This window comes from Lytechinus variegatus, chromosome 3 (genome assembly GCF_018143015.1).
Source record: "Lytechinus variegatus isolate NC3 chromosome 3, Lvar_3.0, whole genome shotgun sequence".
NCBI classification, from domain to species: Eukaryota; Metazoa; Echinodermata; class Echinoidea; order Temnopleuroida; family Toxopneustidae; genus Lytechinus; species Lytechinus variegatus.
The window spans coordinates 59,517,687-59,539,682 of NC_054742.1; the positions used below are offsets into that span (position 1 = coordinate 59,517,687).

A 21,996-nucleotide genomic window follows, 5' to 3' on the forward strand; every position below is an offset into this window, starting at 1 on the left:
TAAAAAATAGCCTGACTGTGAATTTATTTAAAAGCTAAAGTTAAACCTCAACCAGTATATTTGATCCGAAACTCTTTGATACAGTTTTTCCTCCAGTTTTGTCGAAAATTGGAATTATGATTTTTTTTAAAGAATTAAAAAAATGAATATCAATGACAGTATGAATAGTACATTAATGAAACTAGAATAATGATATTAATAATGGTGATAATGATAATGATAAATTGATAGAAATTCAAACAATAACATATTCATATTCAATAGCATCTATCACAGTCACAATACTCCACCACGTTTCATTGATAGATAAAAATAGGCAGCTAACTTGCTAAACCCTTTACTATTGTAATTGTACAAGTAAATAACATAATGTCTAATATTGGAACGGGAGCAAAAAGAAAATTAGAATAAAGAAAAATGTATATTTGTTGTTTATAGGCCCTATTGTACATACTAAGAATCATATTGTGATTGGTTGGTCAAACTTTCATCACGTCATAAAGCGTAATTTCTACATCAATCAAGTTTTTTTTCGCTGATTCGTTCGGGCTATAAATCGAGTTATATTGCGTTATAGAATAAAAATTAAAAATTGCCATCCGATTTTTTTTGGGGGTGTCAATTTTTCAATTCGAATTCAGTGACCGGCATTGACTCGTGTGCATGTTTCCAAGAGAGAAGCGTTGGCTTTTCTACATAATATGTATTTGTAGAATATTATAAATATTATTTTCTTCCTTTTATAGGAGGAAGTTTCAGATGTGGAATATAAAGCAAATAATCACCTCTTCATTTCAATTACAGAGGCAAACAATCCCTTTCTCGACGATATGAATGTATACACATTCCTTGGCTTTGTTTCAGAAAGATAGATACAACCATAGCCACGGAAACGATGATGGTTTGTCCATTGCCCTGAAAAACTTTGAGCAATATATGAGTACTATTTTTCTACTTTTTACTGTTTTATTTCATTAATAATTGTGTGAATGAACTTAGTCTGGTCCTCACTTTTTGAAAAGTACTTGCTCTCCTATTTTTCTATTATATATGCAACACTATTAAGTTCCCAATTGTTTATATTTCCAGGGGAATCCACACTTTACAAGCATTGCTTTCAGTGGACCCCCTCATTTCCTTAATGTTTTATTTCAAACTCCTTTTACTTGAAATGTCAATCATTATATTTGTACTTTATTTATATCATTTTTTATTTCTATGTTTAATGAAAATGTAATAAAGAATTTGTTTTAATTTCAAAACATAATGCTTTAAGTTTAAGTGTTTCGAAATTATTTCAAACGTTTCTGATTATTGCAAATGAAATCCAGTACCAACTACATTTTTTACAGATATACTTCATAATAAGTCAGATTTTGAAAGAAAAATTCTGAGGATGTCATCGCTAAAAAGACGGAAAGAAAATCGCACCCCTGGTAGAGTCCAGCCCTTACCCCATTAGCGCTGGTGAAGATGATAAAGTCTGTCGAAGTAATTTCTCGAGATATTCGTTATCAAGGGGACATTATCCCTTGACAGGTCCCATGTGTAACATAACGAGGACTTTAAATGTCAAATCCAACCCAAATGACGTCACTATGACGTGTCGCCTAGCAACAGATGTAGAGTGTACAGAGTCCAGTAAAACTTATGCTTTGGTTTATATTGTTAAAAAACGCCAGGGATAATTATCAAGTGTGACTATTTTTCACGGAGGGGACATGAACTTGCACTTGAAATGGACTATAAAGCAAGAGTTGCAAATTGAATGTCAGGTCATTGGATAGCCGCGCATTAAGTGAAGTCTTTCGGGGATATACTTGTTTTTCACTTCATCTTCTTTTATTCACTTACCCGTTGCGAAACTGCAAGAGATTGATAAAAGGAATGCTTTTTCAGTTCACTATACACATTCAACAACACCAACTCTTTGTAAAAAGAGAAATCAATGAGAATATCATAACGATTTCTGATATGATTAATTTAGGACTGCAACCAGGGTTTCGATAAAGGGAGTAGTTCTTAAAAGAGAGGTATATTGCACTTTTTATAATAAAAAAGTGTATGGAAAAAAATTAATTTCATAAGAGGATTGACACGAATCCCCCTAGCTGCGAGCATGCAGCTTAAAATAGTATTCGGTGTATGAAAATGCATAATCCATTAATTTAACTATTATGGAGAGATTATTACACATCCATACACACCCTCACACACAACGTATATTCTAAACTACGATAGGTGATAGCCTACTGTATAGCCTATGACAGAAATAGTCTTTTTCTTATTTTTCTTTCGTAAACCTTCAATCTTTTTCTTAATATCTTTCTAAATTTTACATTTGAATCTTGGAATAATTTGTAAATGCATCTCAGCTCGTAGCACCGAGCTGGCAGGTAAAAACGAATACTATACATGTTTCCTAAGAATTGAGATACGATACTATGTCAAATCGTTGCCACGAATAACGGAAACACTATATAGTTCCGGTATCAATACTTGGTTTGAACTCGAAGATCTTTCTCAGTGTCTGGAGATAAGAAACCTTTTTATGTTCTGTACGGGTGTATTTATTTCTTCAGCACCAGGTCATGTTCTCAATTATAACAAGTTGACTGAACATAACTTCCATAGGAGTATAATCATTGTCGTGTCGGCCATCAAGAAAAGTAGCGGCGGCAGTTGTAAGTAGTAGCAACAGCAGCACTATAGCAGCATATTCCTCAAAGAAATACTTTTAGATAAATAGTAACGTTGACTGGATATTTGCTCCTTTCTCGTTCTTAATAATTTATGCAGATGTAATATTATCCATAAGATGAAAGATGGGAGACGAAGAAAGTGGATTTGGGAAGAGGAAAGTCGATATTGTAATGACAAAGTGATCCGTCCTTTGTCTGGCTGGAGCTAAACGATCCCGTGGTTGATGTCCGTCTTCCTGTCCCGATGACATCGAGTGAATCTCATACGATAGATTACCCTCCATTTCGGTTAGAATGTTGGTGTATGTGCCGCGAGAAAGAGTTCAAGAGAACTTCATATTCCATATGTCTTCGTGCATTCTATGTCTTTCCCTCTTTCTCTCCCATTCTTTCTATCATTTTCCAAACCGCTTTCCGTTCCAGAGCGCCTCTTTTTCTTTGTTTTACCCTCTTGTCTCTTCTTTCTTCCTCTTGACCTCAATTTGTACCATCTGTACAGGTCTATTTGTCTTTCGTTTAGTGGGCCCTCTCATTTTCGTCATATTTTCACATTTCAAGTGCAGTTACACCAAAGAAAATCGTCTCAGACTGACCGATGGTACACTGTTAGAAAATGTATCCTTAAAATAAAAGAAGTTCCTGCAGCAGAGTAACACCTGTAATCTTACAAGAAATTGGTATTTGGTGTATGGAATCTTACAAATTTCCTTAAATGAATACCCTTTTCCCGTTTTTAAACAGACTGTTATGTTAAATTGCAGAGAAATTCCTGTTTTATGAATTTACAGAATGATTCTGTTATTGCTTTCTGCAATTTTTTTTCTGTAAGATCAGAGTTTTTTAAACAGTGTATGCTATTATAAATAACGTAATAGTTTTGATCGGCCTGGGTCCAGCTTCTTTGGTGTGACTGCATGCAGCATCGCAGAATACGTCACATCTGAAGGAATTAATACCTTAAGAGCAAAGGGAGTACATTCCTTAAAAAGATATTTTCAAACTCATCGATCTACCTCCCCCCTTTAATTACTAAACATTTGAATGTACTGGATTAAATGAGCAACTTATATACTTCCAATTGAGCTATAACCTCGCGACATTCTGCTTTGTTTATCCTGTTTTTCATTTTTCCCCCAACATGTCAAATATCTTGCATTGATTGAGAATTGGAGGGGAAGACATAATTTGATTAAGACAGCGCATTCATAACAAATAAATTTGATCAGGCTCTAGTTGAAATGAATAATTTAATGCAATATTGCAGGGAGCATTTCAAGAAGCAATGGTCATTGACTTTCACTGACAACTGTTAAAAGCTACTGAATTCCTTGAATCTAAGTGGCTCAGAACAAATTAGTCAGTGAAAATTTCTGTCTATTTTGCTTCATAAAATAGTCTCCGTTGGTGTATGCATGACGGCAATTGGCATGAAAGTTTCATTTTGAGGGTTAGTTCTATCTATGAGGATTCATTTTTCGAGATATCAAATTATTAAAGATGTTGTAATAGATAAGGGCAATGCACTTTTCTCTCCTCTACACTTTTCTCCACCCACTCAGATATTAATAAATGTTAAAAAGGAATTTGAACAGATTGTATAAAGGTATTTAAATAACTAAAAAGAAAATTTACGGTTAAACACTATTCGAGTTGAAAATTATGTCAAAAACATCATGAAAAACAATTAAAAGCCTTTACCTTATCAAAGATTTTTTTTCAGCCGAAACTTGAATGCATTCATTTAATGACACTCCCCTCCCCCATGTTTAATGAAACAAACAAAAGTGAAATTGTTCATCATCAAATCCGCCAATGCGACAAAATATAAGGAATGCATTCTTACTAGACAATTTATGAATTACAATCACAATCAAGGCTGTAATCGAATATAGCATCTGAAGCAATTTAAGCCGTTCCTGAAAAGAAGAGGATGTAGCCGAAACTCTACATGAACATTTCCGGCGCCATTTTCCCGACGGAAGCTAAAGGTCCCGCGGTTGTCAAGCATACTGGCTTCGATGTCACTTGGCGGGATTTAGTGGGTCGGTTGCACAGAGAATTGCTTTTAAACGTAACTCCAACCTTTGAGCCTAACTTTATTCTCAGCCAATTCGGAACTAAGTGCGTATTTAGGATTTTGTGAATGATTTTTTTCAGTTGCATTTGATAATAACTTTTACTGCAACGGGTCCATTGGCCCACTGCATAGAGTTTCATTTAAACGTAACTAAAATGAAACAAGCGCAGGTCAAGAATACACCCTTTTGATTGGTTGAAATTTTAAGTTGGGTTTGATATTATAAGTTGCGGTTGCGATTGATCGCAATTTTCTCCTCCACGGGTCCAGGCATTGTAAAAAAAAATCAAATTCATCGTGGATTGAAGATGGGCTACAGACAGCCGCTTGGGAAAGAAATTTGACCTAAGACGATAATAAAACCGATACGTTCGTCTGCTTATAGCTTGAACGAAATCAGATTCTTGATTATGAACTAAGGCTGTGGAGAGAGACTATACTTCAAAGATGGAAAGATAAAGACACGTTTTTATATCGGACAAAAAGTGCAATGGGTTACCCAGAATGCATTATTTGTCAGGTAACCTTGAAATTCAATCAGACATCAAAATGTGTCGAGATCATAGTCAAAGGCTTGTCTTGAAAGTGTTTTTTATGGACTCTAATTTATAGGTCTTGAACAATGTCCATTCAATAAAATTGAAATAATATGTTAAAAATAAAAGAAACTCGGCCTTTCGATTTTTTGTGTGATTAAATCGTATTATATGGATTTGGTGTTAACTTACGTTAAATCAACTATAACAAAATAAATTGCAGTCAGTTATAATATGTTAATCATGTGTCTTCATGATAGATGACCATTGTCTAATGCGTAACCCCTGGTTTCTTTCTAATAATTCAATACCTTTGAATCATGCTATTACCTAAAGAAATAACCCAGTATACTCTATCCCCCTTATTGTAATTTTTGAAGGTGTATCCTAATGCAGCTCCTTACTGTACATTTCACTTTCTAACTATGTTCCACGTAGTTGAATATCAATCACATAGCTTTATGAATCCAGGTGAGCGCAATAGATTCGATGTTGTAATAATGGCACAATTACCAATCTTCTCAGAAATGTCATGTTCATATTGACTCGCTCGCTCTCGAGGGGAAATGATGAGAGATCCTGAAGAGTGCTTAAATACTCATAAATCATAAAAGCATAACCTTTTTTCTGTATATAAAGAAATATTAATATTGCATGACGGAAAGTTAAGATTATATATTTTTATTCCAATCAGCAAAACGAATGACGCACGCATTTTTCGCAGAAATATTAAACACAATTTTTATCAGAAGAGAAGAAAAAAGGCATGTTAACACAGATGAATAAAAACAAAGGCTACAATTTCAGTCACTCGATTCACAGTCATACATTTTCAGATTGAAAATTTCTTTATATATTGCTCGCGTAGTCAGAGTTAGAAAATTAATGTTTTCAATATCCAAATCTTAGAGATGTAAAAAAAGTTTATTTTCCAGCAAATTTTTAATGGCGAAACCAAGGAAGGAGGCAACGATTTTACTTTGTGTTTTAAAAAAATGCTTCAACCTCACAAATTGCTTCAGGAAACTTCGTAGCCCATTTTCACTATCACCTAGAATGAAACAAAGCACTAAGGGTATCTCTAATATACAGATGTATTTCAACCTTTACAGTTTTACATTCTAGGCTATAGGAATTATAGAATCATAAAAGATACTAACTCTCCCAAGCAGGTTTAGATCCATGAAATTTTTTTTTCATCCTCACTTCTAAAATGATGCAATTACCTCTTGCGCCCCCCCTCCGGAATAAATGCCAGCCTTGCTTTCCGTTTACTTTTTTTGGAAACCTCAATGGAGGCACTGTACGCTTGATCATGTTCTCTTGTCAAAATGCGGCAGAAACCATGACATGAATTCATTACATATGCTTCATGCAAACTATCTTAATTTGCGGAGCAATAATAAATAATCCTCCCGGAAATTTTAAATCTCCATGTCTCATTCTAACTGCATAATATCTAATTAACCGAGGCATTCTTAGCCAGATTCTTGGTTTATTAAACCCGACCTAGATGTATTCAAACGTCAATGAATCAGGAATTTTGAATGTATTGAATAGTCTCGTTCATACTTTTTTTCTCTTTTATGGAGAAGTGTACTGAATCTTTTTGACGTGAGTTTTACACTTGAATATTGAATTAATGATACATGTTTAATAGTCCTTCAAAAACAAATTCGATTTCAATTATTTCTAACAAAGAAATATACCAGATAAAAAGTCAGACGACTTAAAAATACTTGGAAGCATTGTACTGTATAGATTACAAAGGTATTTAGAAGGTTTATATAAAATACAACTGGAAATAAAAACGAAGACTTTTGACTTATATTCTGCCTTTATCCTTTTTATCCAAACAAAGTAGGATAAAAGTGGAAACAGGAAGTATCTAAGATAAAGGAAAAAGGTGAATAAAAGAAAATGAAATAATAAAAAAATCATAGAAAAATGTGACAGGGAAAGGGAAAGAGATTTAGAAACGCCTTTTTAGAATAAGTTCGACGACAGTAACACCGCTGAAACCGACTACAGACCGATCAAAGCCAATGCGTTATTTCGAATGCATTATGATCAGATGGTGTGGAGTCGGAGTCGTTGGTAAGACTGTAGACAAGGATGTGGGCATATGTAATCAGAAGCAATTTACTCCCAAGGTCTACCTACCGCAGCATCCCTCCCTGTCCATCTTTTATTTCAAACAGTGAGCAGAATATTAAGACATGACCATTCGTTATTTTTATCTTACGCACGACACATCGGGGAATAGTTCATTTGGATGCATTCCTAGTACAATCTCGTCTCAGTCTTGGGGGGATATAGTAAAAGTTAACAACCGACCTTCCTCTTGTTAATAAAAGACGGCCTTTTGAAACTAGAAAAAAGTCCGATATCCTTACCTTTTCGTCATCTGGGGAAAACGTCGCTCCTGTAACTTTATTGATCACCAATGCTACACCGATGACGTCATCCTCACTGTTCCTAATAGGCAGACATAGCAGCGATTCCGCCCTGGACCCAAGATTTGGTTGTACGTCATTCAAACATGGCGGTTCCTGGAAAGCAATGAAAGTATGTACATATTATACTTCATCGCCTAAGAGACGAAACTTGCGGTTACTGTGTCATATTCATTATAATCCGGCCGAAGTACTCTTAAAATGCGAAATAACTAACGTAATCCCCATTCACACTCCTCTCGGGGTGAAAGGAACCAATTAAGTTGGAGTGAAATGTAAATCTTTATAGAGTGCATTATAGCTCCTTTTGGTAGTAAACTGTGCATCTTTTTAGACATTTTTACTTTAAAAACGAGGTAAAGTCCATTCTGATGAGATTGAGATCTCACTCAAAATAATTAGGGACCACATTAATGCGTTAGCTTTTAGAGAGTACGATTATAAACTTAAAGCCTTTGATTTAACGATTGTGACGGTCAATTTTAAACGTATCAAACCAACCATTCACTCGCCGTTCATATCTCTTTCAGGACAACGTACTACACTAAAACGTCTATCTCAACATTTCCAACGATAATGACACGTTAGGGCCTACGGATCTTTCAGAACACCAAAAACTTCGCTCAAAAATCTTCATTGAAGATTTGACAAATACTTATGAGACATTCATAGAGAAGCTGTAAGTTGCAAGCTCTTATTCAAATTATTTTCCCTTCATTTTCTCATTCTCATGTGTCTCCGATCATTTTATTACCACTGTCTCATTTCATTGTATTGTACTATTGTATTTATCATTCATGCTTTTTTTAATGAGATATAGAAAATAAACCAAACTGAACTAAACTAAAGATCGATTGCTAAGATCTTGATCTTAATTCATCTGTTAATCTGTGTTGGAAGAGGATAGGCCTATTTATTTCTCAAGCAATGGAAAATTTATTTAGGAAATTCAAATTTTGAGGGATTATGATTGAATTCAGTTGGCGATCGTCGCACAGTGGGCCGGGGCGAAACAAAAGTGCGCCAAAAGTCATTTTGGGCAATTTCAGGTTTTTAATTTTTGTCATGCCCAGCTGAAAGACAACACTTTGAAGAATACATCAGCAAGATATTTCATTCGGGAATTTGCATAAAGGTTGTTGATTTCCTACCTCAAAACCTAAAATGTGACATTTTGCGAAATGTCGCGTATATGACAACTTAGTTGAAAAACAAGCCATTTCACATGAGGTTTTTCATGTAGGAATCTGAAATTGCATCCACATAATCTTGATATATTCTTTTTTCGTTTGAAAGGGTTCAAAGTAGATAAAAGACACATTTCAGGAGGCTTATAGGATAACAATTCCTCGAAATAGGCGGAAAATCCATGTTTTTTGCATTTACATTAGAAACGCTTGGATTTCCGTTTCAATTCTATCATCATCATTTTTCCAGATGTCTAAGCTTTAATTCGATACCAAATTTGGCGGCCCGTTTTTGCCGTTCGCATGTTAGAGTCGATTTTACTTGACACAAAACCCCCAAAACCTGTTAAAAAACGGTCATTTTTATACCGCGCAGTCATCGCGGCGCACGGTGTGGAGTGTAAATTGCCGTTCATTTTTTCACGGCGAGGACGATTCCTCTTCCATTCCATGAAAATGACATGAATACCGGGCATAATGCAAACAAAATATAGGTTGCTAACGCATATAAGGGCTACCCGCCCCTCTTCCAGAGATAAAGGTTACTTGTCATGCTTGTAGAATAATTTCAGCCAAAAACCCTTCTCATAGTAAAACATTCGTTGTGTTATATACTCTGCGTTTTACCAAGTCTACACCGCACGGTTAATATTTTTCAGATTTTTAAGTTATTTTTTATCTAATGATCATTTTTATGCCATAAAATTATTTTCAGGATCTCATACACACTTTTTAGGCATGTGAGAAGCATAAACCATCATTCACTCCGGTCAATCTTAAAGTAACACATATAACACAAAGTTTATATACTGCACATTGTTTAGCGTAATTTGTCTTTTCACAAATAGGTTTTAAGTAGCCAATCAAAATTTGGTATCAAAGTGACGTCATATTGGCTTTGAATTATGTTCAGTCGATTCTACGCCCAAAATTACCCTTAATCTACATGTTAAATTAAAAATACAATCCGGAATATAATTTTTGCGCACTTTCAACTCATTCTGGCCCACTGTGCGTCGCCACAAGATTTGCATCTTTAATCCATAATATACCCACAATCTTCGTCCTCTCCGCTCGTTACATCACATAAAATAGATATAAAATTACATTCAGTACATGGGTGGCGCTATATAGGTATTTTGATCAGGCGGGCAGGGGGGGGGGGAGCAAGAAAACTCAAAGATGACGTAAATTTCTTTTAAAAAAAATGATGGACATTCTATTACATATTTCTACCACTCTGTTGTCTTCTCAACACTCATCTTAATATTTTCTTTATTTTTTTCCCGCCCTTAAACATCGAAAAAGTCAAATATAGGCATATTCATTACCTGAAAAATCATAGGGCCGATCGCTCTCCTGCCCCCCCCCTCCCCCTGTATCGCCACCCTTCATTTTGCAACATACAGGGAAATGTTGCACTGATTACATCCAAAGCAGAAATTAATCCTGGGGGCATGGTACTCTGTGGAAAGCACGACCGCCCCTCAACCACTCGTATAGACGGTGGAGGATATTGCATTTCGTCGAAGAAATCTTCCGTCATGAGGACGAATTTTATATTCGACGTCTCGCCCGGAATTGAAAACCACTGGAAATACAAGTGGAGGTCTTGGAAAAGCTTAGTTGTACATTGCAACAGACAAAGCTTGCAGTAGCCAGCATGATGTAATGCAACCTCCATATAAAGATGAGTAGCATAAGAACCATGCATTGTAGCTGGAACACCACAGTATTTTGGACGTCGTTATTTCATTATTCCTTATTATATCTAAATTTTTGTGCATTAGGTTGAAGGCGGGAAGTCAAATGGGGTGGGTGGGGATTTTTTTAAAAAAGGCTGTGCTGAGAAGTGCGCTTTATACCACTCTCTTATGTGTCACTGTAAATTAGGGTGTGTGTGTGTCTATTTAGGAGACAGAGAGGTTTTTTTTAAATAAATGATTTCATTGTTTTCTTTTAAGATATATATGATTCATGATTATATTAAGTTAGTGAAAAAAGTGAAAATATGAAATGTAAAGTATTATAAGGAAATTAGAATAAAAGCAATATTCAAAACAAAAAAGTCTGTATGTGTGTGTGTGTGTGGGGGGGGGGGTGTCTGAAAAGGGTGCGTTACTTTTGACTCCCACCGGAAAATATCCCCCCCCCTTGTTTCGAAAGGGTTGCAGCCAGAGCATCTTTTTCCACCCACGCTCCGCGAACGAAGACTTGATAAAAACCCTTTCTGAAGTAGTGTAATTCAAGAATTACGAAATAAAAAAACCCAACCAAGACATGTTCTTTCTCTCGACCCTAGGCACTGCACCCAAGCAAACAGGAAATAAAAGCGGCCTAAGTATTATCTATCTTCATCTTCAATGAGCCAATTACTTTTGAGATATTAGAGCTATGACTGAGACTAAAAGACATATGGATTTCCTATAAAAATATCTAAATTGAATCTCAAGTGATATAGCTTTTTATGAATCGCTCATATACACTGTAAAAATAAAAGGCAAAATTTTAACCAGCACGAGGTTAATTATGTGTCCAACCATTTGGGCAGTATTTTACCCAATGCGGGAAGCATATTGTTCAGTAAGGTAAAAAAAAGTAAAAAAGCAGCAATTACTTTAGAATGGGCAAAAATTTCATCACACTGGACAAATAAAAATACCCGAAAGAAATGCCTAATGTTGGTTGTACAAAGTATTACCCTCATGGAGCATTTTTACCCAATATTTTTTTAGAGTGTACCTTTGTAATGAAATATCAACTCTTTATAGTTATCGTCATTATATCATGATTGTGTTTCAATGGTATTCATTTTCAAATTCAATTTCCTTTATGAAAGTGCATGACAGTTGAAACGCTAGCTGAATCTGTGTTGATTGAATGGGACTGCCACGCTCTTTAATGAAACAAACAAATAAACAAACAAAAACCATGTAAATAAAGGAACAAGTCGAGTGAAAATCAGAAGTAATGCAGTAATAAAACGTCCACACCAGTCAAATGCTGATCGTATTTCTTTTATGAAAGATTCAAAGATAAAACACGAAGCGTAATAACATCATAAGACACGATTTCACTTATCAGTTTCTACCCCAAGAGAGAAATTATAAAATGTTACGCTTTTACCGCTGTTTATTTATTGTTATTATGAAAATATCGCACGAAATTATTAATCTCTCCCTCCAGCATGTAATCATACATGATACTCTATGCATTTCATGGTTTCATACAGTTTAACTTTTATATATTTCCAGACTAGAGCCAGTTGAGATATGTTTATGTTGATGTCAAACATCTCACATTGCGATTGATTATTAGAAAGAAGCTGGTTTATACAAATGGACTAAATGAAATTGCCTGAATCGTTTTATATACTAGCTTCATTCGTTGTTTTTTTTTTTTTTTTGGGGGGGGGGTGACTAAAAGATATCTTGATCGGGCGGCAATTACTGTGATTCCCTGTTCGAACCTCAATAAGTTCAAACGATGTTCGAATTATTTAGGAGACATAGCTGAAGTTCAAGTTTTGACTAGATTATTGGTGAAGTTAAGTGTGAATTCTACAAGCAGTCAGTACTATTTGTTTTAGCGTGGCTGCGATGTAAATAACATTTATAGTCATAAAATAGAATTAATCCAGCTCTGTCTTTAAAGAACAAGTTTATTCGTCATTTAATAATTTATTGCTTGCATGAAAAAATTATTTTCATTGAATTCTAAAGAACACCGTAACTTCACTTTTACAGACACCATAAATTTTCCTCAGGAAGCATCCTGAAGGCGCGTTTCCGTTTTACACCCTGGCGAAGGCATTTTCCGGAAAAGTAGCCAAAAAGCGACTAGTGAAGAGTCTACACACGTCGCTGGTTGCATGCAGCGTGCGACACAGGCGAGTCCACCACACTGATCAGTGGTCCACCACCGCATGCAATTTGCAAAGTTAGAGCACAGAGTTCCTCGGCACTTCATGTACAGAGAGAGCGGCAGTCAGGAGTGAAATCCGAACATGCTTTTGCAGTCGCGTTGTTTATGATAGTTTTTTTTTCTAAAAATAAATTATTTACTAAATGAATAGAATGACAGACAAAATCAAAATAAACAGATACTTATAATGGAAAGACAAATTGAAGTTTGATGGATTGATACACTTAGAAGCTGCCGAAAGATAGATATAGATAGAGACAAGATAGACAGATAGATAGAAATAGAGAGAGAGAGAGAGAGGTGGATAGATAGATAGAAAGAGAGAGAAAGAGGGAGAGATGGATGGATAGATAGATAAATAGAGAGAGGGGGAGAGACAGAGAGGTCGATATATATAGAGGGAGAGGGGGGAGAGAGAAAGAGAGAGAGAAGGATAGATAGATAGAGGGGGGGGGGGAGAGAGAGATGTAGATAGAAATATGGACGGACAAAGAGAAAGAGAGAAAGAGACAGACAGAATATGCTAGAGAAGGAGAGAGATAGAGAATTTGAGAGACAGATAGATAGATGTTAGATAGATAGAAAGATAAAGAATGAGAGAGACAGAGAAGATAGACAAATTAACAGATAGATAGATACATAGATAGATAGATATATAGATAGAGGGAAATAGAGAAAGACAGACAGATGGATAGATAGAGATAGATAGATGAGAGATACCCAGGACCCAAATCCAGTTGAAACCAATTAGAGCAAAACCAATTGAAACCAGTTGGCCAACTGGTTTCAATAGACCAATTTCACAACGTGAGAGGGCAGCAGACTGGTCGCCATGCTGCGGTGGGCGAATCAACTTTTATAGTACACAAGTCAATAGGGTATTTGGTACATTCGTTCGATTTTTTTTTATTTTGGACCAATTGAGCAGATTTCTTGTAAGATTCACAATGAGCATTAATCGGAGAAGTTCAGGTCGCAGCTGTGCTGTGTTCAATTGCCACAACAATTGGAGAAAGCTTCAGAATTGGAAGCAAAGTGAATGTGAAATTCACTCGCCTTGGACTCATGAAGCCTGTTTGTGTGTGAAGCCGTACTCCCTGCATAGGTTTCCAGGCCGTGATGAAGGAATGCGTCGCCAGTGGCCCTCTCTTCCCCTTCCTCCTTTCTCCTTCCTCTCTGTTTTATTCTCTTGCCTTGTCCCCTCCTTTTGGATACTTATAGGCCTGCATAAAATGTGGTGGTGGTGGGTTTTTGTGGGGAGGTGGGAGGGAGGGGGGATTTATTTGATCATGCTTAGATGGAAATATCAGTCCCCCCCCTCTCTCTCCCCCTCTATCTCACACTATCCCTTTCTCTCTCTGACTATCCCCTTCTCTGTATTACATTATCCCTCTCTCTCCCTCTCTCACACTCTCTCTTGCTAGCCCGCGGCCCCCCCCTCTCTCTCACTACCCCCCCTTCTCACTATTCCCCTCTCCCCTCTCACTATCCCCCTCCTCTCACACATACTCTCTCCCCCTCTCTCATCCTCTCTCTCATCCTCTCTCTCCCTCTCACTCTATGTCTCGTTCACTCTCCCGCTACTCTAACACAATTTACTAGCAACAAGAAGTGAGCTCCCTGATGAAAACCAACAGCGATTCTTGGTCATCATCAACTCACTTTACTGACAAAACTAAGGGGAAAAAGTAGCCAAAGTGCAAAAATTCATCATACCTTCATCGGTCAGATATGGCCATTGTCTTACATCGTCTACCCAGGTGTCCATGCTTTATTTTATTGATTTATGATGAAGTTAATGACACAATATCAGAGCTTATCTGTCATCTTTCATTGAATTTGTACACAGAGCCAATCGCGGTCAGCGCACTTGCCCACCGCAGCAATGGCGTCGCCGATAGAGGGCCAAATACATAAACCGGCCGTGAAATTGGTCTATAGGGAAATTGGAACAACTGGTTCCAATTGAAAACCAGTTGCCAACTGGTTCCAGTTAAAACCAATTGGGCAACTGGAACCAGTTGGCTATTGGTTTCAATTGGTTTTCAATTGGTTCCAGTTGTTCCAATTTCCCTATTAAAACCAGTTGAATCCAATTGGAGGCAACTGGTTTCAATTGGTTCCAGTTGAAACCAATTGGAGGCAACTGGTTTTCAACTGGAACCAGTTGAAACCAAATTAGTTCATTCCAACTGGATCCAATTGGAACTTCCAGTTGGAATGAACTTAATTAGTTACAAATTAATTAGCATTTGCACTAACTATTGCTCATGCCAACACAGAAGCAGTGTTATTTGTCTATTAATACCAATGTAAAGGGCATTGATAAAATACAGACTTTCATATGTATATATTCATATTGGAGTTCTTCAAATATATGTATTTTTATTTGATGTAATTTGGTAACAGTTAGTGGTGTACTAATTATCTTTGAATCTGTTTTAATTATAATCTATAACATTTATGAACATGGTTTTCACTGCTAAGTATTGGAAACACTTATCTGAAAAAAGTGTGGAACTTCAAATTGAAAAAAATTAAATAGATACATTGTAAATTATGATGAATCTCATAAAACATTAATCTGTGCACACTGGCAGAAAATATGCAAATTAACTGGTTTCAATTGGATCCAGTTGGGTAACTGGAAAATTTCCAATTGGAAACCAATTGGAAATCATTTCCAGTTACCCAACTGGATCCAGTTAGGATTTCCAGTTACCCAACTGGTTCCAGTTTTATTTCCAGTTACCCAACTGGTTCCAATTAGAATTCAGTTACCCATCTTTCCAGTTAGAAGTCATCTCCAGTTACCCAACTGGTTCCAGTTAGAAATCATTTCCAGTTGGAAGTCATTTCCAGTTACCCAACTGGTTCCAGTTAGGATTTCCAGTTGCCCAACTGGTTCCAGTTACCCAACTGGTTCCAGTTAGAAATCATTTCCAGTTGGAAGTCATTTCCAGTTACCCAACTGGTTCCAGTTAGGATTTCCAGTTGCCCAACTGGTTCCAGTTAGGATTTCCAGTTACCCAACTGGTTCCAGTTAGGATTTCCAGTTGCCCAACTGGTTCCAGTTAGGATTTCCAGTTGCCCAACTGGTTTCAACTGGAAATTGTTAAATTCCAGTTAAAACCAATTGAAACCAGTTGAAACCAATTGAAACCAGTTGGAAATCCAACTGGTTTCAATTGGATTTTGGTCCTGGGTAGATAGATGTTAGATAGATAAAGAGGGAGAGAGACAAAGAATATTAACAAATTAACGGATAAGTTAAAAAATAGATAGCTAAATAGATAGAGAGAATAAGAGAAAGACAGACAGATGGATAGATAGAGAGAGATATTAAATAGATAATTAAAGAATGAGAGAGACAGAGAAGATTATTAGATAGATACTGCAGGTTCATATAGATAGAGATAGAATTTGAGAGAGAGATATAGAGAGAAAGACAGACATCAGCAAATCGGCAAGGCAAATGATCAAGGCATACATTCGTATTGAACCTGGAAAGTATAAGCTCAGCTGCATTTGAAAGTACGGTATGTTCAACTTCAATGCGGACTTTGGATCGCGCGCCCAGCTGATAATGTAAACAAACGTAGACGTAGACTCTTCACTAGTCGCTTTTTGGCTACTTTTCCGGAAAATGCCTTCGCCAGGGTGTAAAACGGAAACGCGCATCCTGAAGCAGCGCAGCGCAGCCACGATATTCCGACGACGAATTAAAGTGGTTCGCTGACTTGAGGGCGGAAGTTCTCCCTTAAATTTTGATTTGTTGCAAGACTAGATCACTCTATCAGTAAGTAGTATGTAAAGTAGATATCCACATGTGACAATGGTGTAAATATGAACAAAATTTGATTAACCATGGCGAAGATGGTTTTATTTAGGTTGAAAGTTTGATATCAAAAGTATTGTTTACAACTTTTACATAGAATGAACAAAAAAGGCTTCGCTATGCGAACGTTTAACGAGTGACGTCTGTTAATTTCAGAAACAAATAATGGGGTTCACCAAGGGGTTCAACAAGGTATTAAAGTTATAGTACAAAACGTAGAATTGATGGGTGGGGACAAAGCTCTATAAAATTCGATATAAGGCACCAGATGTGTTATGGAGGAATGTTTTTTTGTTTAAGAAGGTTACGAATATAGATTATAAACCGAATTTTTGCATCTCGTTTCCACTGTCGTGTGGGTGCACGTCATGAAACGTAGTGCGATCCGTTATGAACGCCACGATTTGCTAACCGTATAGCTGGTCGTGAAAAAAATGAATCGTCCAAAATTTTCTACGATTAGTACAATTGGCACGATTGATCTGATACGGTCACTACGATTTCTTTTTTTTTGTATAACACTATATATTGAGGTACTTGTCTCAAAGGTACAAAAGAACACACGGGACAAAAAAAGTTTATGATGTGAAATCAGATATTGTGCCATGTAAACCGATTGAAATCATGACACCAAAAATGTGTTTATTCTTTCTCTTTAAATTACTGATGGAATGATTCGGAAGAATCATCCATACTATATGCAATGTTAGTTTTGAGTTACTGAATCCTTCTGTATTCAATGATCTGACTATTATCATATATAAATCATGAATTTGAAATGTATGAATTCGAAATGTGCATGATTTTCTATAGATCAGATCTGGATATCATGGTCGAAAAGAGATATCTCTCGAACAGGTACGTTTTCTGGCACGAGGGTGATACCACTGCTATATAGCAGTGGTGGCTCCCCCGTACCTGAGAATTTTACATTGAAGAAAATATTGAATAAAATATGTACATTCATTTGTTAAAATTAGGTAAATGGTGTAACACTATCTTTTTACAAACTATAAAGTGCTCTTAATTAAATAAATACATTCCTTCTCTTCAAAAATTATATAAAAAAAGTTCCTCACTGTACGTAGCATGCAACCTCACTTATTATTAGTAATGTTTCGCCCTTGATTTTGCGGTTCCGTGTAGTCACTGAGCGATACATGTATGTGGCATATGATCGTACTTTATCACTTTGTCATGGTAAATATAAAAATTAGAACGATGGATTCTTGGGTAATTAGATTTGATAAGGTCTACTGTAGTCTCTGCTTGTTATCTATCATCTTAATATGCATGAAGGTGTCAAAATGTCAAAAAACTTCTTTCTATTAAAATCCATTTTGATTATCAGACTGAGTGGGTGCTCGGGTGGGCGTAGTTGTGAGTGCAATTACCAAAACGCCTAAAATTTCAAAGCATACAAGAATTGATCAGAATAAAACTTGTGTGTGTGTGTGTGTCATTTCTACATGAGAATATTCAACCTCTAACAAAAATCTCCATTTGTAATGTCATTCACATAAAAATGTCTCCGTTGTGTATGTAATTTCTTTTGTTTTATCATCTTCTATTACAGTGTGTGGGTGGATATTTATTTATTTCCGTTTTATTTCAGCAAGGTAGCCCTTTCAGTTACAAAACTGCTCTACCAAGGGGCCCTGCACAATATAAATGACAAATTTACACACAAAAAACTTAAAACTGAATACTACAAAACATTTACTCAAGTAAAATCACATTAAATTAAAATTAAAAAGCTAAAATAATGTGTGGACGTGTTCGTGTGGGTGTACTTTTAAACGTATAAAAAAATGTATCTGTGATTTTTAAACAAAAATGCCAAAGAATATCCCAAAGAAAAACATTTGTCATTTCCATGTAGAATTATGAGTAATGAGTATGAGTAATGTAATCCCAAAATTATATTTTTCCTAAATTTATGGAGTTTGCCATCTAACAGATGATTTACCCATCCCTTACTCTCGCTCGTCAGTTTTTAATCAGCACATTCCACGATGAGGGAAAGACTATTCTTTCATATTGATGGAATTTTTTAGGCTTTCTGGTGCAACAGGTGTGTGACATTCTATACTGATACTCACATTACTTGGCAGGCTGTGCTATCTTTTTCTGATATTAAAACACTTTCCGCCTCTTCCCCTGTAACTCGCTCTTACGTTCGTGGGGGTGTGTGGTACGTTAACGGTGTGTGTGGGATGTGTGTGTTAGGGTATGTGCGCGAGAGTGTGGGGGTCAAAAGTATGGTTGATATGCGCGGGTTGGATATTACACCCATTGGCGAGCCGTGTGTGTAATCCGCTGTCGATGTCAATGCCAGTACGTCATTTTGTGTGATAGGAGGCAGTTTTCACGCTCCTTTTCAGCCCACTGCAAAATATAACCTCACTCATATTTAAGGACGAGATTGTTGATACTCTACGCCCATGATCCAATGTCGTAAGCCTAAATATTAGGGCAAATACATAATAAGAAACAAGAGATCAGTAAATTCTCTTGGGTCTTCATACCGCAATTCTTTATAATCTACTAATAATAAGCCACATAAGACCATTTCGCGCCAATTTATGAATTAACAGCACCCACGTAGTATCACTCAATAAATAGGATTCGAAAGCTTAACAAATATGGTTAATATGCACATTTTTATAACGTGTAGGTGTCTAGAATAAGTATGTATTATTAGTGAATTCATTCTGCTTATAATAATAATAATAACATGGAGACGGAATCTTAACAGCAATTTTGTGAAAAAGTAATTCTCGTTCTTAAGAAACCTTAGAGATGTCTACTTGTGTTTTATATGTGAATTATACAACATAGTAGATATAACGTGTATAATGGGCAATTGGTATCGTTTTCATCCATTAAACAAAATCCATTAGCAAAAATGTCTCTCGTTTATCAAATAGTAGTCACATTGATGAAAAAAATGGCAGTATTTTCTATTTTGACTGTTCTTCTTCGTCTTCAGCCGAAAAACAAGAATTTGTTTCAATTTGTTTTTAAGTCTATCCTAAAAGCCGTTTAAGGGTCAATATTATCTACCATCTACCTAACAATCTTACACAGGATAGGGGAGATTGAATCTTTTTCCAACCGTCGATTCCTTGTAAATATTTGAATATTAAACAGTTTTCAAACCCCTTCTGTTGGGAATGTTTTTCTTATTTTTCCTAAGAAATATCAATTTTGAGAACATATTCTACACATTTTGTAAACGGCTAATATACAGATGGATATCATTTCAGTCCACTCTGTGTTTTGTGTGGGACGTTCTGTGCATTAAATTCAAATATTTCGTGTAAAATGTTCAAAATCGATAAGAATCGGAATCTCTTGACTCTGGACATCGGCATATTTGCAATTGTTCGTCCGTTGCAAGACTTCGGATGATCAGCGGTCCCAGTCCACCAACTTTCGACAAAAGCCTCTCGGCTCTCCATTGTGATTTTAATTGCATTTTCAAAGAAATCGATGCGTTGTAGAGAGTTTCTCCATAGTAAATGAGGAAACCCCCTCAATAAAACTCTAGGGTGAATAATTGACACCTCATTATGTGTTCCTCTTTTGGGACACAAACTGGTGTAATTTTTAACACCTCATTTCGTATAGTGTACTATTAAACTCATACTATCAAAGAAAAAAAATAGTACATTAAATTGATGGTGCTAGGTATGGGTTGCTAAGCATTCATCGTGTTTATTGTGCGTTGTGACATTTTCAGGAGATCATCTTTACGACAAGATCTAGTTTTACTACTCCAAGGCTTACTCTTAACAAAGTAAGACAATTTGTTGGCGCATTAAAATTATGATGTTCTGTATGGGCTGTTATCCATTCATTATGGTTATTGTGCATGCCATTTTCAAGGGATAAGCTTCAAGACATGATTTATTCACGGTTCCTTCAAACGGACCACTCGTTTGAGAGTGATCACAACTGAATACCTTAATCGCTCAGAAGACGATTCCAATAAACCGGGTCGGGTCGTATGCATGAATGTGAATGTGGGTAAATACCGGTCGCTTTGTATTTTTTTTTATTAATAATAATGACAACAATCTGTTTTTAATAAGCCGTTCATGATATACATGTTAACCTTACGTATCTGAGCGCCTATGCAGACCTTATTTACGTCGGTAATGCTGATTCATTCAGTCATTTCCACACACAGTGTATGTACATCCTACACTCCCTGTGGAATATTCTAGATAATAGTTGCCATATGAAGCGCTCGCAATGTTGGACTAGCTACAATGACTTTCACAACTTGTCTGCTAGTATAAGTGTCGAAATTCGAATTCGAACTTAAAATACGACGAGCGATGATGCAAGGTGCAAGTTTTCCACCAGTCATTTTTCTTCATTAAATAGAAAAGTAAACGCGGTTGCCCGACCTAACGACGGAGTAATAATCAGGGGGAGGGGATGTTTTTTTCCCAAAAACCGTGTAAAAACGTAAAAATTACCATCTTATCGTGTTTTTGCATGGTCATCCCCCTTTGCCTCACCCCCCCCACTTTGAAAACCGTTCCGCGGTTGTTGCTGTTATCATTATTATTACACAGGATCACTTGACCCTGAATTTTCAAAGTGAATCTTTATATTTTGTGTATTTGGAAGTCTCGTAACTGATATGACAAAAAGGATGTGCAATTCATCAATCAAAGCATGTGTCATTTATACTGGGTCCGTGTTTTATTTTACAGGACGCAGTTCGTAACCGAAGACATATCAAATCGATTTTCAATTTTAGATATAACTTGCTAAGCTGTCTTATTTTACCGTCTTACTGAATATTTATGTATTTTGGTTTACGCAGTATAAGAGATTAATTATACTATTTTGCCAAATATGCCATGCCGAACTTTTAATATCAGTCAGAATACTTTTATAATTGCACCTTGTAATATCATAAATGTGTATTGACCTTGAATTGCATGTACTATATCTATAATTCATTTTATTACCTATTAGTTTCACTTTTCATTCGAAACACTGTTTAATAAAAATAGCCCTTGTGATGCGACATGATTCAGGATTCTAGATAATGTCTAGAATCCTGAATCAGTTGACATCACATGGGCTATTTTTGCTATCCAATTCGAATACAGCGAGAAAGGCGTGGATATTATTACTAAATACCATTTTCGTATGATATCTTGTGAAGGGTATTAAATTGTAACAAATGACGCGGTGTAACACGAGTAAGTAAAGCTTTCGGCTGACGGCCTTTCTCATTTTATTTGCTAAAT

The 21,996-nt window shown here is 36.1% G+C and overlaps 1 protein-coding gene across 1 annotated transcript in view; it reads right to left on the reverse strand.

Annotated features, from left to right (window-relative positions):
* Positions 1-21,996, reverse strand: part of LOC121411522 (dual 3',5'-cyclic-AMP and -GMP phosphodiesterase 11A-like) — a 100,177-nt gene that overhangs the window by 55,405 nt on the left and 22,776 nt on the right. The window contains exon 4 of the mRNA XM_041604290.1: positions 7,712-7,867. Coding sequence (XP_041460224.1) covers positions 7,712-7,867 — 156 coding nt within the window. The remainder of the gene's footprint in view (positions 1-7,711; positions 7,868-21,996) is intronic.